General features: G+C 45.3%; 2 protein-coding genes across 3 annotated transcripts; one reads left to right on the top strand and one right to left on the bottom strand.

Annotated features, from left to right (window-relative positions):
* The first annotated feature begins 268 nt into the window (after positions 1-268).
* Positions 269-1,195, top strand: LOC125561795 (transcription initiation factor IIB-like). Its single transcript, XM_048726204.1, has one exon. It carries the CDS (start codon positions 269-271, stop codon positions 1,193-1,195), a length of 927 nt encoding a protein of 308 aa, XP_048582161.1.
* A 992-nt stretch (positions 1,196-2,187) lies between these two features.
* Positions 2,188-5,089, bottom strand: LOC125561965. Of its 2 annotated transcripts, XM_048727095.1 has the most exons (3): positions 2,916-5,089; positions 2,687-2,839; positions 2,188-2,298 (listed from the first exon to the last, which is right to left on the bottom strand). In XM_048727095.1, exon 1 carries the CDS (start codon positions 5,087-5,089, stop codon positions 3,563-3,565), a length of 1,527 nt encoding a protein of 508 aa, XP_048583052.1. In that variant the 3' UTR covers positions 2,188-2,298; positions 2,687-2,839; positions 2,916-3,562. The 2 variants fall into 2 exon arrangements, with proteins under 2 accessions (XP_048583052.1, XP_048583051.1); XM_048727094.1 differs by having other exon boundaries at positions 2,687-5,089.
* Between the last annotated feature and the right edge of the window lie 12,245 nt (positions 5,090-17,334).

Genomic DNA, 17,334 nt, shown 5'->3' with positions numbered 1-17,334 from the left:
TGGGTTTGTGGCCGGAGCGGCGACAATTGTCCTTGGTGTTCTAGCGATGTTAGTCTCCATGCCACGGTATGACGAAAAAAGATGGGTAAGATACTAGTCCACGAATGTGGTGTGGAGACTTTAGACCGCACCGCCCCCACGCGGACCCCTTCGGAAGTCTTGGCAACCACACACATCACACCTAGATGGAGCTCGAGGGGCTAGCCTCTCAGCTTCACATCTAGAAAGCCTTTGAAAAGTGGTTTAAAGACATGAACAGTTTAATAAAATGGAGGAACGAACAGTTGAACGTATGGTTGAAGATCGGTCACCACCACCATACAATATCCCCGGCGGACCGGTGCCTGAGATTAACGTCCCCACCCTCATGCCGGAATTTGCACTGTTTGACCGAGCCCTCACCGAATACGAGACTAGTAGAGCCTCCTTGGGAGACGAGGATAGTAGTAACACCCTTTGCAATCATGACGACCTAGTCACAGAAGACGGGGTCACTAGTTGCTTAGAGTGCGGGGAACAGATGCAGCGCGTGATCGCACACGAAAGGGAGTGGGGTTTTTACGGACATTCCGACGGCAAACGGTCTTCGAATCCAAGTCGGGTCCAGGTACGTAGGTCTGAGGATAGAAATATTGACAAGGATGTGGAGAACATGGGTTTTAGCGGGGTAATTGTAGCCAAAGCTAACGAGATATACACTCAGGTGACGAAAGGCCAGATTTTTCGCGGCGACCCACGGAAGGCGATCGTCTTTGCGTGTATCTACTACGCCTACAAGATGTCCGGTGAGTGTCAGACACCGAAAACCTTGATGGAGACTTTTGGATTGAGCAGGAAGAGTTGCCTTAAGGGTCTAAAAATCTTTAGTATTAACGCGCCTAAAGATTACTTACTACACGGAACGTCTCCCACCGTCGTGGACCACATTCGCGATGTGATGGATAGATTCTCGGCGTCCCCCGCACAGAAGGGAGAGGTGGTCCAGCTCTACTACAGATCTGAGAACCGCTCGTCTGAGTTGAATCGCGCTCGCCCACAATCCTTTGCGGTCGCTTTAACCTATTACTGGGTACGGCTAAAGGGGGTCGATATTACACTTAAAAAATTCTCCGAAAGAACGGGCATCTCCGAGTTAACCATCAGTAGGAAAGCGAAAGAAGTGGCCACAGTCCTGGGTACGCCTGGTGTGGTATGATATTTCCCGATTTCCAGAGAAATCAGGATTTCCAGAAAACTGTCAGTTCGGAGTAGATGTGAATTAACACGTCTAAAAAAATTCGATTAAATTGGTTTAAAGACGTGGGTGTAGTAACAAAATGGATACGCAAAGTGCTGGGAGTCTTACAAATCTCACCGTGGAGGATCAAGCCGCCACCTTAGCGAGGTGGGGAGCCGCAGACTTTGACACCGCCATGGAGCGCGCGGCGGGGGAGGGGTGCGTCGAGACCGTGAGGTTGTGTAAGAGTTGGGGTGCGACGGATTTCGAAAAGCCGATGGCCGAGGCCGCGAAGAATGGGCACGCCGTGATCGTTAAGATGTGTTGTGAGTTGGGCGCCTGTGACTTCGTATATCCAGCGTCCATGGCCGCGAAAGGCGGGCACGTAGAGGTTTTGAAGGTGATGGACGAGTATTGTGACGACGAAGAGGCCATGATCGAGGCCATGGGTACTGCGGCGGGGGAAGGTCAGGTGGGGGTTGTTAAGTTATTGATAGATCTAGGCGTCGATGCCAACGTCGGTTGGACCTCCGCCGAGGCGGCGTACAATGGCCACGTTGAGGTTCTAGAGTTGCTGAGAGAAAACTTCTGGGAGTTTGACCCGGACTATGCTATAACACCGGCCACCGAATCTGGCAACCTCGAGATTGTGAGGTTGTGCTTGGAGTGGGGCGCGACCGATCTCATTGGGCCTATGAGTTACGCGCGGTTTTGGGGTCTACACGAAATTGTCGCGGTGCTACGTGCGGCGTGGAGGTGGGGCCTCGTGCATGAGGAGCTCCCGGAGAAGCTACACAAGGTGAGATTCCGTAGAAAGCTGGAGGACGAACTAATGCCAGTAGCTTGGCATCCGGACAGGTTTTGGGATTGGTGTCTTGATGAGCAAGAGAAGGGAATGTTGGAAGAGTGTTTCGATGGGTAGGCGTGAGAGACATGCTTTGGTGTATGATGTAAAAAAATTGAAAAGTGGCTTAAAGACATGAACAGTTTAATAAAATGGAGGAACAAACGGTTAAACGTATGGTTGAAGAGCAACCACCACCACCATCGGGTAGTCTCGAAGAACCCATCCTGTGCTCGATCTGTTTAGAGGAGGTGCAAAAAGAAACAAGCGCCGAGTTAGAATGTGGGCATGGAAATCATCTGAAATGTGTGCTTAGACTCCGCTCTGCGACCTGTCCAGTATGTAGGAGAACTTTAGTGAGCGATAAGCTATGCGTATGTGACCTGGATATTATGAGTATTGGATACAAAGAGCTCTCCGACGAAGAATCTTTCGATTATGAAGATCACAGGAGGGAGTGCGAATCGTTTCATGCCTACTGCCTAAGTGTAGGATCGAGGTTCAGAGAGAAAGCATTAGAGTTCATGATGGAGACGGGGATTCAGCAAGCCATAGACGAGAGTCGTAACGAGTATGGCTTACCGACCGTGCAGGATTTCCCGCGCGAAGTGAAATTTTTAGTTTACCTCAGACTGTTTGGTGGTGAGAATGATACCGAGACGCGACGTGAAATCTTCCCGTTGATTGACGAGGGTGGTGATGTATTCGCCTCGTTTCTTAGAGGTAAAACCTTTGTGGTTGATAGAGATCTCGTTCGCGAGTTGGACTACCAGATGTATCTTATGATGTGGGCAGAAGAGGAAAGGTTAGGGACGCGATGTGAGACGTTCGAACGGTCAAGATGGGATAGTTTACCGTTCGTAGATTGGATTTTAACACCTCATACTACCAACCGGCTAGAAGGCGGGTATCGCGTGTTGGATTGAAAAGTGATTTAAGGACATGACCGGTTTGATAGAAATGGAGAACCAAACGGTGAAGGACCCGAAAGTATCCCCCGTAAAGCGAACAACGGATTATAAGTGTCTTCATGGCAGAGTGAAATATTATTGTAAAGATTGTCACGGATCGCAAATCTGCCCTCACAACCGGAGAAAAACGCGGTGCAGAGAATGTAACGGCGGTAGCATTTGCGAGCACAGACGAGCAAGATATGTCTGTAAAGACTGCAAGGGGAAAGGGATGTGTGAACACGGCAAACAGAGACCCTTTTGTAAGTTATGCGGAGGGTCTCAAATATGCGAACACGATAGACAAAAGCATCATTGCAGAACGTGTAACAGAAATTAACATTGACCCACTCAGTTTTGTAACGCGTCTCACGTTACAAAACACATACATTCCTAATCACCCTAACAACGAGCGGTTCTGAAAATAGGTTTTGTGTCTACATCGAGAGTTCGTGGTTGTTAGGGAGATCTGGTATGCGGTCTATTGTTTAGCACGTGAACAGGTATTGTTTTATTGCAATACGTCACATCCGTACACGTGCATCTCACATGCTACCGGAATAGATACCAAGCCAAACCAGCCGTGAAGACTGTGATCATGACAAGGTTATTTTCGTGCTGCGTGTTCAAGGGTTTAGTCACGTCCGGCTTTGGGTTTGTTTTCGCTTCAGGTTTCGGTTTGTGAGCCGTGACTGACTCGGTATGAGGTAACAAAATCTTTGAATGACCCATATTATGTTTTGGGATCGTTTTTATCTCGTTATTTATTGGATTTAGCCCCAATTTCATATCAGTAGTGGCTTTTTGTAATTTGTTATTATAACCAGCGATTGAAGTGTCGTCATTTATCACAAGATACGATGGGCTCAACCAACAACCGAGGGCGAAAGCCAAGTCTAGTTTTTGCCTCGCCTGTTGTAAAGCAAACTGATACCTTTGTATACTTTTTGATATATCGTTTTCTATCACTGCGCTTTCAAAGAGTTTCGAAAAGACTTGTTTCGTTTCTTGGGCTGAACCGCTATCGCCGACGATTGACGATCGGGTTTGAACTTGTGCGCCTAGAATACAATAAACAAAGGCTTCGATGCTCTGGTTTATCCTAGACAACCCAGCTTTGGTTAGTCCCATTGATTTTTCTGGAAAGAACCACTCGTACTGAAACTCGGTTCTAGGGTCTTTCAGGTACTCGATCTCAAAGTGATTCATGTGTTCGTGGTCGCTTTTGGCAGCGTCCCATTCGTCGTGTAATTGATCAATGGTGCCATAAGGCTTATACTTGTCGTTAGAAGATGACAAGCCGTGATAATCATAATTATAAACGTTCCCTAACCCATGATTTATCGGTCCGAGGAACCGGAAATCGTCACCAGTTCGGAATTCTGTCCTTAATTTTTGGTAAGCTGCTTCGCTGTAGAAGTTTTTATTCCAACTAAAGAGCCTATCTTTTGGAAGAGGGCATTGTAGCTCGTTTAATATTCGTCTGATAGTGAAAATGATGTGAAATCTGTAGAATGACCCCACTTGAGAGTCGTCAATCATGTCACGCGTCACACCACATCCAGCAGTCGCGCAAAACATAGCAAAATTTAAGGCTTGACTCCAATAACTGAGGTTCGAGGCGTCGAGCCACCTACTAGCCTCCTTTGCTGTTCTGAATACTAGCAAGCTGTCGGTGAATATGTCCCTAAAAACAAAGTGTGTCTTCACCTTTGGTGTTATAAAAACATTAAAAGAGACGTAATTATTTCTCGTAGGGTTTTCGTCCCACGGCAATATCTTGTACTCTGCACGCGCGTCTAGTCTGTATTGTTTTGGGAACCCAAACAGTTGCTGGATCGTTTCCTTGTATGCTTGTGTGTCGTCGGCGACTAGAAAATCCTGGATATTCTCAGGTTTCCAGCTATTACCAGGGAAGTGATATAACGTTTTGACTAGATTCCCATTCTTGTCGAATGGATCGTATTCGTCCCCATTGAAGACGAATTGCACATTGCCGTGCTCGTCGGCAGAGAACCTGAAGCGTGAGTAGTAGGGGTACCTTTTCACAAATTCTGTAAACTTCATCTTATATGACATATAAGATGTTTTTAAATCAGTCCTTTACGCATCTCAATTCATAGATCCATCCGACGGGGGTTCTCTCGTACAAAAATTTCACCGAGCGGGTCGACTCACCAGGTCTTTCAAAATCTCTTCTCTTACTGTTTCCCTCAGCTTGGTAATGTTTACGTTTTTTTCGTCCTCTCTTACCGACTTTTGACGGATCTGGAGCTTTAGAGCCTCAAACTTGTCCAACTCGTTCAAGATTAAAGAGAACTCTTCGTCTGATATTTTGTTGTCTTTTAAAGCTTTAGAGACCAGGTCGCGTATGCTATTTACTTTTGCCTTTGCCATCGCCGCTGTTTGGTCGTGCTTGGAGACTTTTTGCGACAGCCGTTTAGAAACCGCCGCACAGCCTACAGACGTAAGACCTAAAACACCAGCCAGAGCGCCTAACGGTACTCCGACGATGATACCAAAACCCGACAGAGAAGTCCCCAAACCACTAGACCCAAGAATGACAGATATGAGTCCTAAGACCACACTTAACTTTGAAAACACGCTCTGCCCTCGTTTATACTTTTTCCTCACGTTCTCGTAATGTTTAACTTCTTGCTCCAAACTTCCCAAAACATCGTGGGTCTTTTGGAGTCTGAAGTTATCACCTGAGGGGCTGACCCCTCGGGGTACGTTCGGGTAGATTGAGTTGTACTCTTCCATAGCTTTATTATGGGGAGAGTTTATTCTTTAAGCGATTTCTAAAATTAGACGTATCGGGTAGAGACCGCGCTCTATTGTGTTTCCGTCACCGCCCTTTATACTAAGACGGAGACTACTCACGTAACCGACTGATGTGGTGCTAACCCGTACCGGATCGCTTGGATTGAGGTATATCTTTCCTTCATCAAGTTCTACACTTGCTAGGATTTGTGAGGGCGCCCCTTGTTGGAGGGAGTCGGACGCGTTCACAAGATCGCAGTGGATAAAAATAGCCTCGTGACCTATCATCTTTATCTCGTGGCGAGTGTTTGCTTCCAGCTCCCTGGTCTTGAGTCCTAACAGGCAGGCGAGCGGCTCATTCAACACGACGTTCCGATGAACTTCGAGTGACGAGTCTCTAATAGAGACTGACTTTTCACCGAGACGCATACCCCCATCTATTTGAAGTTTTAGCGTCTCAATCGTATACTGCCCCGCGGGGATCCTGAGGATAATGTTCTCACCGTCGGAGACCGTTCCCTCGCTTGAGAGACTGTTACAACGATTATGAAACGCACATCCTCGCAGCGCGATAAACCGCGGCTTTTCAATAGGGTGTTCTAAATAGACGGTAAAGTCACCAACGTTCCCTTCAATGTAGAGTAATACCATTTGTTATGATTTCCGTCTCCTTTTAAATCGTTCTACGAAATACAGGACGACGGCGACGATGAGAAGCCATGCGTTTTTAGCTAAAAAGCCTACGACTTCACCCGCCGTTCTAAAGATGAAACTGGCTATCGCACCAACCATTCCTGGGAGTATTTCTCCTAGTTTCTTGCCTATTGTTTTAAGACCGTCTCCAACGCCTTTTGCAACACTTGTCAAACCCGTCTTCAGGTTAGAGACAATAACACCGATAACAACGCCCACAGCGGTAACGACAGCAGCGACTGTAAATCCGTATTTCTTAAAAATCGCTTTGACACGATCTTTCAACGACATTCTCTCTTCAAGATTTTCTCTCTCCAATTGATTCTCTTCCAAAGTCTCATCTATGACAGAATTTCTTTCGCTGAGCTCTTCATTTTTACGATCTATAGCTCTTAGTCTTTCTTGGTTAGTTGTTTCACTTCGTTCCTCATTATTTTTTCTCATTTGCTCGGTGTTTCTCTCTTCTTCTTCTCTGAGTGTATTACCTGTAGCGTCTAGTTCATCGAGTTGAATCTGAATTTGCTTGTATTTCCCGGATCTGATTTTGTCGTCAACACTCTTCCGCACCGTTCTATCCTCATTATACAACCTTTCTGGTCTAGTCCAACCACCTTTTCTCGCAGAATAGAAGGAAATGAATTGTTTCCCTCTTTCATCCGTTGAAATCTGAACTAAATTTTCATCAAGATCTGGATATTTCGATAACAAAAGGTTTACCCTAAGTGTGTCCGTTGAAGAAGAACCTCCAATATTCTGTAATTCCATGTATTCGGGGACAACCCTCCCGGGGTTTCGTGTTTTCCATAAGTCGGTCAACCTCCTAATCACATAGCTTGCACCTCTACCAAATCTGTTTGAAATCCTTTCATTCCATGATTCTCTTCCCTCACCATCGTTTGGAATAAGAGAGTCATAATCTTCGTCTACAGTAGTATTCAAATCTTCTCTACCTTCTTCTGTTGTGGGATCAAAATCTATATCCATTTCTTATTTTGTTTGAAAATAAGAAATCTTTAAGTCGTGCCGGCTCATATCCACCTACTCGCTACATAGCCAAGGGCTAACATTCCACCTCCAACATATGCCATCTCTCCCATCTTTTGGTTGCTACTTGGTCTGTAGTAATCTGAGAGCTCAGGCTCTTTCAAATCAAAATCTGGATGTGTTTGAGCGTATAGTTTGAAGGCCTGATCGGTCTCCTTATCATTCTGGTCTGCACGAAGTTTATTATTATATTCTTCCCCCAACCAATCCTGATATTCCTGTCGTTTTTTCTGCCAATCACCCATTGCTTGTTGATACTTTTCGAGCGCTTTATCGTGTCTTATTTTTTCTTTATCAACATGAGTAGCGTCAGAAGATAAGTATCTTGCTAGGTAACTCCCTCCAACGAACGCCGTTGCATTAAGAATAGCTCCACCAATCATAAATGCTATACTCGCCATTTATTAATCAATCTATAAGATCTTTAAGTCGCCTACAGCGGTTTTGGCAAAATCTTTTGTGTTTCCAGATAATCTTTCAGATACATACTACCGGACAGGACAGCAACCCATTTAGCGTAGTTTGTAACACTTGACGAAGGGTCGCTGATGAATGACTCTTTCATAGCCTTTTTAGCAACATAACCCATACCGGCGGCTAATCCGATGATGACTGCTGAGTCGGTGATCGTTTTCACAAGTTTGTTTTCAGTTGACATGATTTTATTTATTACAGATTCAGATAATCTTTAAATCACAACATTCCTATTTTTGGCGTCGCGTTCGGGAGGCTAGCCCCTCGAGCGGCGGGCCTCTCGAAAGTTACAGTCTCGTTGGCGTTGATCTTGGGCGTCTTTTTGTAAAAACGCATATACATATCCAATGCGGTGAGCCCTATTCCAACTAGAGCCAGTACAGTTGTAAACGATAGCTCTGGAATCCAAGCGTCCGAGAGGCTATCCCCTCGAGCTCCCTCTTGGTGGGGTGTCTCTGCTCGTGCAGCGTCTTCTGAACTCGCCTCCGCCTCGCGTTTCATCTCCCTAGCAAGTGCTTCTCTACACCTCCTATTATATTCGGCAACTCTCTTACCAGAAGCGACTTTTATAGGATCTTTCTCCTTAGCGGCACTCTTCTTCCTGGGGGGAGGGTCCTTTGTGATTTGCTCAACCTCTTGATTTTCGTCAGACATGATTCTTTACTCTGGATAAAGAATCTTTAAATCACATCATGCTCAATAGCTTGCTCAGTTGTGCTCAAGAGCTTGCCCAGTTGTGCTCAAGAGCTTGCTTAGGTGTGCTCAGGTGTGCTCAAGAGCTTGCTCAGTCGTGCTCGAAACTTCTTGAAGTTTGTTGGAAGTCTCCTGTGGTGTTAGTCTAACATGCTTAGCGACTCGGAAGAGACCGCTAGCAAGTGCTACCATCCTTCCTCCCTTCAGTACCAAGAGACCTGCAAAGTTTGACAATTCGCGTTTAACCAACTCGTCGTTCTGTAAGTCTTTGCTAAGCTCTTCGGTGTCATCTATAGGAACCACATAGGAAATGACTTGAGACACTACTTGAAGTGCTGATTCTACTAATCCATCAGTAACTTGCTTGCCTAAGACAGTCTGGTAGCGGACAAAGTATTTCTCGACGTCTTTCGCCGTGAGCTTCTTGATATCACCAAGACTCATACCGACACCAAGAAATTCCTTCGTAGTCCCAAGAGATGCGAGAATAGCCAGCGATTCTCGTTTGACTTCAACATCATCTTCGAGAGGCTCGCCATTCGAGCTAGCCCCTCGGGCTCCCTCAGACTCAGGCTCCTCTTCCATATAATCCTCAATGCTTGCCATCTTATTTTGTAAGTAGACCAAGATGTTTTTAAACCACTTCGAGGGGTCAGCCCCTCGAGCTCACCGCGTGGCAGGAATCTCCAAATAACGTTGGAATGGATGCCGTAGGCAGAAACAGAGTCTGGAATACTTTTCAGTTTTCAGCAGTTCTACGAACTTTTTACGAGTCTCGGCGTCTAAGTCACCCCCATAATCTTCAAACAGTGTTTTGGTACCGATTTGAGATGGATTATGGAATGTAACCACACAGGCGACGTTATCACGGAAGGGCTTTGCTATGGATGTTAATTGTTGCGTCAATACCCACACTGATAACCCATCGTGTCTCCCTGAGAACGCTAGATCGATAAACTTGTTCGAGCGTTGCTTTAGATCTTTCGATACAGCACAGTCATCCAAAACGAGTAACGTATTTGTACCAGAAAATAGCACCGCACAATCTGTTAGTAACTCGTTAATCTCATCGGTGTTACTAGAATCCGGTGATAATACCAAGAAACGTTTATCTCCGTGAGCAAATCCACGATAGGACTTATTTTTCGCATAAGTCGGACAAATCAACACAATGTATTCAAACACATGCCGGAACGGTCCCCGGAGCTGTTCCGTGAGGTACTTTGTCTTCCCACAATTAGTAGGTCCTGTGATAATACAATGAAAAGGAACTTTCTCCCGTAATTCTTCCATTCTTTTTTGTATTATCACACAAGTCCTTTTTAATACATGATTGCTCTCAAATCCGAGTTCATAACCTCCATCAACGCGTCGGCTACTACAAACATGTAGCAGGTGATGTTTCCCGTTCCTCCAACTTTTCGTTTCATTTCTAGTTTTACTCCGTCCCGCGTGTTGTTCAAGACCAGACCTCCTCCGTGAATGCTGTTATCTGGGTGTGCCCTCAAGTCGACCCACAGAGCAAACTTGTTATTAGCGTAAAAATCCTTTTGCTTAACACCCTCTCTACCGAAACGTTTCTTTACCGACTCCCAGAGGTCCGGCGGTGTCATTCCCTTGGAGTAGAGACGGTTTGGCATGCCATCCACATTAATGTTGATCGATGTGATGCTTGGATTGACAAACTTTTCGGAATCCCTTGCTCCTCCGGTGTAGCTCTCTGTGAACAGGCACAATATCCCTGTCATTGACCTCCTCGGCAGATTAATGTGCTCGTTTATGACACCATCATTAGGTTTGGAGATGGTGAACGTTTTGTGGAGAATGACGTTCTCGTAAAAGAATCCTCTACCAACCTGATAAGCCGACAACGCCTCACGGGCCAAGTATTCACTTGAGATGCAAGCATATTCCAACTCGAGGTTTGTGATTGTGTACGTTGGAGTCTTGACCGTGTCAGCATAAACAACGACGTCGGAAACTGGGGCTAGAGTTATTTCAAAGATTAGCGGATGAGGTAACGCCTTTGGATAAAAGACTCCATGCTCGCCGAGAATAGGATGGTCGAGTGGAATGCAGTACTTGGTGTTGTGAACTGCTGCAAGAGCTACTTCCTTAGCATCTGATGTCGCTTTGTCACCTGCATTTGTCCTGAGCTTCCTCATGTTTTCAGAGGAGATACCTTGTTTTATTCTATCCTCACGATCTTCAGCTTGTAAGTATAAGTCGTGATAGGTTTGGAAGAGATCGTATCTTTGAGTATCCTGTAGTGTTTCTCCACCGAAAAGAATCTTGAGCCTTGACACTAGGTTCCGACCAACGTTGTTGACGAGAGTATTATTCGCGTGTCCTGTGACGTTTAAGTCAAATAGTAAGGATACACTACCTGGAACAATCACTACATTTTCAGCAAGTTTTGGAATATTTATATAGAGGGTTTCTCCAGGACTTGCCGATGAGGGATTGAATGTAATCCGATTCAGCGACGATTCCGCTTTCAGGCCGAAGGGTTCCCGTGGGATCCTGTTTGGGTTAATTTTTTCTGATATCGCTTGTGCCATCTTTTATTTTAAGAAAAGAGAGATAATCTTTAAATGAGTAACGAAAGCAGGTTATCAAAAATATACTATTCCACCGATGGATACTGGAAAGGGTATTCAGCTATTTATAAGTTAGCTAGTGTCGCTAAAGTCAGTGAAGCCGAGGCTAAGAGGTGGCTTGAAAAACAGGCGTTGTGGCAGATCTATCTCCCAGCTCCAAAGTATGTCCTCAGACCGCATTGGACTGTGAATAAACCTAATCAGATTCACCAAGCCGATCTGTTGTTTATGCCCCACGATAACGTAGGCAGAAAAACCTACCGTTACGCGTTGGTCGTGATTGATATTGCCTCGAGATATAAAGATGCAGAAGCACTGACTACCAAGGATTCGAGTGGAATTGCTAAAGGGTTTGAAAAGATATACTCCAGAAAACTTAAATGGCCTCATACGGTGATTTTCGATCCGGGGACAGAATTTAGGGGAGAGGTAACGAAGATTATGAAAAAGAAGGGGGTTACCATCCAGCGAAGCGAAGCTGGGAACCATCGCGCACAGGCTTTTGTCGAACGCGCTAATAGAACACTTGCGGAGAGGTTGTTTTCTCATCAGTATGCTCAAGAAATGATTAGCGATGATCGATCTAGAGTTTGGGTGAAACGATTGCCAGATGTTTTGAAAACTCTGAATAGTCAACCCATAAGAATCACTGGCAAAGAGCCTGCAAAATCTATTGGTTTGAAAGAGGTTGATATCGATCCTCCAACGTATAAGCGGCCTGTTGGACTTGATGAAGTTAGACTACCACCGGGGGTTAGAGTTAGATATCTATTAGCTCCTGGAGAAGAGGAAGGAGGTGAACGCAGACGAGCCACAGACCCCATTTGGAGTTTGAAAGTGTTTGATCTATCACGCAGTGTTGTTTCGGTTGGGCAGCCTGTGTTGTATTACCTCTCCGAAGGCGCTCCAAGGAGGTCGTTCGTTAGGGAAGAACTTCAAGTCGTCCCTGAAGATACTGAGCCACCACCTAATAGCGTTCTGAAATGACCGTGAGCGAAGGTGTGAATACCATCATCACAGATGACCCGTTTATCATCCTCATGAGATAGAGCGACCTTGTTCACCGTTTCAGTGTAAACATCATGCTTATGACTTCTGATGACATTCATAAGTCTCATCTGAGGTTTCTTACCAAATAAGCAATCCTTGTAGTCATCGAAACCGATGCTCTTCTTGACGACTGCTCTCTTGACGCCCTTGCATTTCTTTTCTTCTTTACCTTCATCCATCTTGTACGAGTAAAGTTTGGCCCTCAGTCCTACAAATTCTGTGATTTGTTGGCCCCCAGCCTCATCTTTAAACATTCCGATGACTTTCTTGTTCACACCCACCTCAATACCAGATGGGTGACCCTTCGGAAAGTTGCTGGTGTCGAACATGGACCTCACATCCCCGCTGATGTCCTCGTAAAAGTCTTTCGTCTCGATCTCATACATCAGGCTGTCAGTATCAGTGAATAAGAGCTTTGCATCCTCACCGTACTTGGGCTTGACGAAGTTGTAGTGGAAATCGTACATGAGCGTCTTACTCAGGTCCAGAATGGACATGCCCAAGTAGACAGGCTTGTTGAAGATCAGCTTTGTCTTCTTCATGTGGATGGCGGCTAGATTCTCGCAAAAGATGGTGCGATGTTGATAGTTCGGCTTTGATATGAGCTTCTTGGCCTGCTTCTCGTCCGTCACCAACCGAATGTCCACCCTGTTCCTAATGTTCTCCATAGTCTTACCAAAGACGGAGTTGTTCATTAACTTGAAAAAATCTTTCTCAAAATCGTTTGTCGCCTTGGCTCTCAGATCGGTGTTCAAGTCAATGTAGGGCTCCAGCCAAGCAGACTCCTCAAAAGTGACACCCCTGTGAATCTTGGTGACTTTTAGCCCAAAACTCACATAAAGTCTCAGAGTCTCATGGTGGATAACGTACTTTGTCTTGTCGTTAAGGTTGGGGACCAACTTGTCCACATTGCCTAGCCCGATAGATTCCGGGGCTAGTGGGTAATCGTTGTGTAAGTCATGTAGGTGGTGAGGGTACTCCAAGTCAACCTCCAGAATGCATGGGCGGTCTCTCCAACCTGACAGCTCTTGGTCACCCATCCACCTGAAACCGTGAGTCGGTAAAGGGTTGCTCATCGCCCAGCCATACAAATTGTTAGCATCAAGGTAGGTGATATATTTTGTGGGTAGGTCAGGGTCATACTCCTTCATGTAAGGGTTATTTGCCTCCCCATGTCTGTTGCTTATCATGGAGACACCCCCACGGATGCCCTTCTCAATCATGAGCAACATGTCATAGTCCGTTAGAAGCTCTAGCCTCACCTTGGTAGTCTTCAACGCCGCATCCCAAGCCAACCCTGGCGCTGTGTAGTACCAAGCGGGGTCCAGACCGTAATTCTTGAGACAAACGTCCCTAAAGTTCTCGAAAACGTCAGCTAAAAGCAACACATCCGACTCTAGATACAGATTGTGGTAATCCCTCATGGTCTCCATCCCAAAGACCTCCCACACTCTCCGCGCGTGTAGGTGATCCTCCTCCGATATGTCGGTGTCATTGAGTTTGGAGTGGAACGCCTCTCTCTGTGGGAGCTGTGTTGCGTCGAGCTTGCTAAAGCCGTCGAACCAGTCGTAAGGGAAAACACCCTTCCTCAACAACAACTGGAGCTCCTCCCCCTCATAGTACTCCGCTAGGTTTTTGAAGCACTCCCTTGACATGTTACCTACTAGACTGTCGAGACTGGCCGACATAAACCTGAAACTGTCGATAAATCTGATATCACGTTTAACATCAATCTTGTTGCCCTTCTTGTCCGTGAAACTGTCGACTACAATCTGTTTTGTGAAAGAAATATACTTTTCCTCGTTATTAGGTATACAGTTTATTTTACCTTCCGATGTACCAAGGTTCTTGATAAATAGATGACTATCGTAGCCAGACAGATTGTGAAAGATAACAGGAAAGAACTTGGGAATTTTGTGATCTAAGTTGCATGCGTTGTGAGCAGCGCCTCTGTACTTCCCTGTAAGGTGGCAATGGTCCAAAACCTTGTCTTCCCCTAATTCACCCTCACAGATGTGGCAGTGAGTGGCGTCGTTATAGGCGATTTTGTCCTTCGGAGTCATCTTCACCTTCTTAGGGAACCTGAACTTATCGTAAATTTTCTTAATGTCTGACTCCAAAGACTCTACGAAAAGCTGTGGGATATCTTCGTCTGGAGATTCAGCTGTGTATCGTACAAGCTCGGGTGGGGATATATCTCCGTCGAAACACTTGATGAGATAGCAGAAACCAGACGGTTTGTGTTTCTGGTATTGCTTAGTGAAGCTTTTACTCCCATCTGGGGAGCAAGTGTCTATATTCTCTGTGAAGCTCTCAAAGTCGGCATAGACAACAAAGGGGACACGCATTTTTCTGTTGTAGTTTTTGAATTTAATGTGGGGTAGATTTCCATCCTTATCTATCTTAGGCATCTCTATTCCAACCGCTTCATGATTGCCGCAGCATTCAGAATGTTTTTCTAATGATTGTTTGCACCGAAACGAGTTCAGACATCTACAGCATAAAAAACGAGTATGATGAAACTCATCAATTTGAGTAGATACTAATCTCATCATATTCTTTATCCAGCAGTAATGATTCGTCTCATCATCCGAGATGAGAAGTAAGTTGATTGCATTATCTGGATCCTTCTCACTGATTCTCAATGGATATATTTTGGTCTCGTATCCAAACACATTAACCGTATACTGGTTCTGTTTCTCGAACTTGTCAATCTGTTTTAGTGAGACGGGGAACTCTATCCCTGACCAGTCGAATTTCTCAGAGTTCTCTATCATTTGTTTACTGAACCTTTGAGGATCTTTCTCCCTAGGATACACAGCAGAGGTTACTGCCCACTTGAAACATTCGTGATCATTCTCGTTCTTAACATTGATGATCGCCTTCTTAGACGCTAGTTTCGGCGGCAGCGGAATATAGGAAGACCCAGAAAGCGGTTCAAAGGGATCTATGTTGATGTCAAAGTATTCCACTTGGTCAAACTGCCATCCGGAGCCTTGCTTCTGGAACAGCTCAACTAATCCGAGTAAATAATTTGTCATCGTATCGAACAAATCAGAGAGATCAGTCGACTCTGTCACAATCTCGGGCTTTTCTGTATGAAAATATCCCAGTTCTTCTTCGATCTGAGCTGTAGCCGGATCCTCTTTTATAAACCCGCAAGTAAAGATAAACTTCACTTTGATAGGCTTCTCTTGTCGACTGATGAGTTCAAGGACTTTCGGTTTGATTCTGGCGATGAATGTCTTGGGGTCGTAACCTCTCTGCCCGGCTATTCCGTGGGTTTTAAGATACCCCTTCAACGCCGTCTGTTGTTCCTTGGGTGTGAAGCGATCTTCCACCTCCTCGTGTAGACGCTTAATCCTCTCCTTCAGACGTTCGACCCGTTTATCTGCAGCCTCTTTGACGGTCTTTTTGATGGGCTCAGGGACATAAGATAGTATCCAATCCGCAAACTTGTCTAACTCGCTCTTGATCAAGTTGGCCGCCCTGTTTGCAAAATGCTTGAGTGATTGGACGCGGGAACTCCGTGGGGGTTGGGAGGGTTTTAGAATAGGGACATTAATCTCAGGTATCGGGCCGTCGAGAATACTCTCCGACGTGTTGGACGGGGTAATGCGGGGTGGTCGTGGCAGCCCTTTGACAAGTTTGGGTAAAGGAACCCGTCGGGGTGGTGGTGGTGGTGACGTGCTGGTCAGCGCCCCGACGAGCTCGTCTCTCCGCATCCAGTAATATCTTGGGATACCCCGCTCCTTGGCGAGGGCTTTCAGATCTTTCACCTTCAGGTTCTCCATTTCTATCAAACCAGTCATGTCTTTAAACCACTTTTCAAAAGCTTTTTTTAGATGTGAAGCTGAGAGGCTAGCCCCCTCGAGCTCCCCCTAGGTGCGACACGTGACAAAGTGATTGACAGGTGGGCTTGGCTATCACGTGACAAAGTGATTGACAGGTTCTTGACAAAGTGATTGACAGGTTTTTAAAGTGATTGACAGGTGGGCGTGGCTATCACGTGACAAAGTGATTGACAGGTGGGCGTGGCTATCACGTGACAAAGTGATTGACAGGTGGGCGTGGTCGTGCAAGAGATCTTTGGCAAACTCGCGCATGCGCAGGTCGCGAGGCTTGGCGGAGGTGTGCGGAGACTTTTGCGCCACTTTTGGAATGAAATTTGGGGAGATCAAAAAGTTGCGCCAGCTGCGCCAAAATCCTACTACTCTGGGTAAGGGCTTGCTCAGGCATAAACCGCAATCAAAAGACAGAATAAATATCAATTGTTAAATTAACTAAAACACCCTTTGTTTGATCAGAATTCATCTAAAAAGACAAAAAAAGGTTATTTGAAATATTTCCCTACCAAAGGTAATGAAAGGGCAAAAAATTATAAATAATTCACAGTGATCATAACAAAATAAAATACAAATATCTTTTTTTCAACATGATGAAACTGAAAAATAGCCAAATAAGTTGTTATTCATGACATTAAAATGCTGTAAAGGTTTTTTGAGATCCGGTGATTTCATGAGGTCAAAGCCTTTCGTGGAGGTGCTTCGAAGCGTTACCGAGACAGCTGCTATTTACAATCAAGACAAGCAGAAACACGATTTAAGAACACATTTTGTCTCCAGTAGAACTCAATTATTATTGTCGTTGTCAGAGTAAAGCTATATGTCGTTCGACTTTGCATATAATTGCAGAAAATCGGCAAGAAGTAACATAGTCGGTCGGCAGACTGCAGCAGCTGTTGTGGGCTTGAAAGAAAACACTCACATTTTAGTCTTTTCTTTGCCCATTTAGCGAACAATAAACCCTGTAATCTCAAGATGAAGTGTTCTTACCCTGAGCTGGGAAGATTCGTGTGGCCTTTGATGCACATTAAAGCCATCGATTATTGAAAATAAACCACCAGGCTTTAGTTCATCAAGCGAAATTATGTAGAATCACTGACTACGAGCGAACAAATCTCCGGGAAAGTGTTGTTTGCAATTTCTAATGATACCCAATTAGTGC

This window comes from Nematostella vectensis, chromosome 4, assembly GCF_932526225.1.
Source record: "Nematostella vectensis chromosome 4, jaNemVect1.1, whole genome shotgun sequence".
Classification (NCBI taxonomy): Eukaryota; Metazoa; Cnidaria; class Anthozoa; order Actiniaria; family Edwardsiidae; genus Nematostella; species Nematostella vectensis.
The sequence above is the reverse complement of the archived record's forward strand: the minus strand, read 5'-3'. Positions and strand labels throughout refer to the sequence as shown.

Coding starts and splice junctions, on each gene's coding strand:
- LOC125561795 (XM_048726204.1), top strand. CDS start 269: ATGGAGGAACGAACAGTTGAACGTATGGTTGAAGATCGGTCACCACCA.
- LOC125561965 (XM_048727094.1), bottom strand. CDS start 5,089: ATGTCATATAAGATGAAGTTTACAGAATTTGTGAAAAGGTACCCCTAC.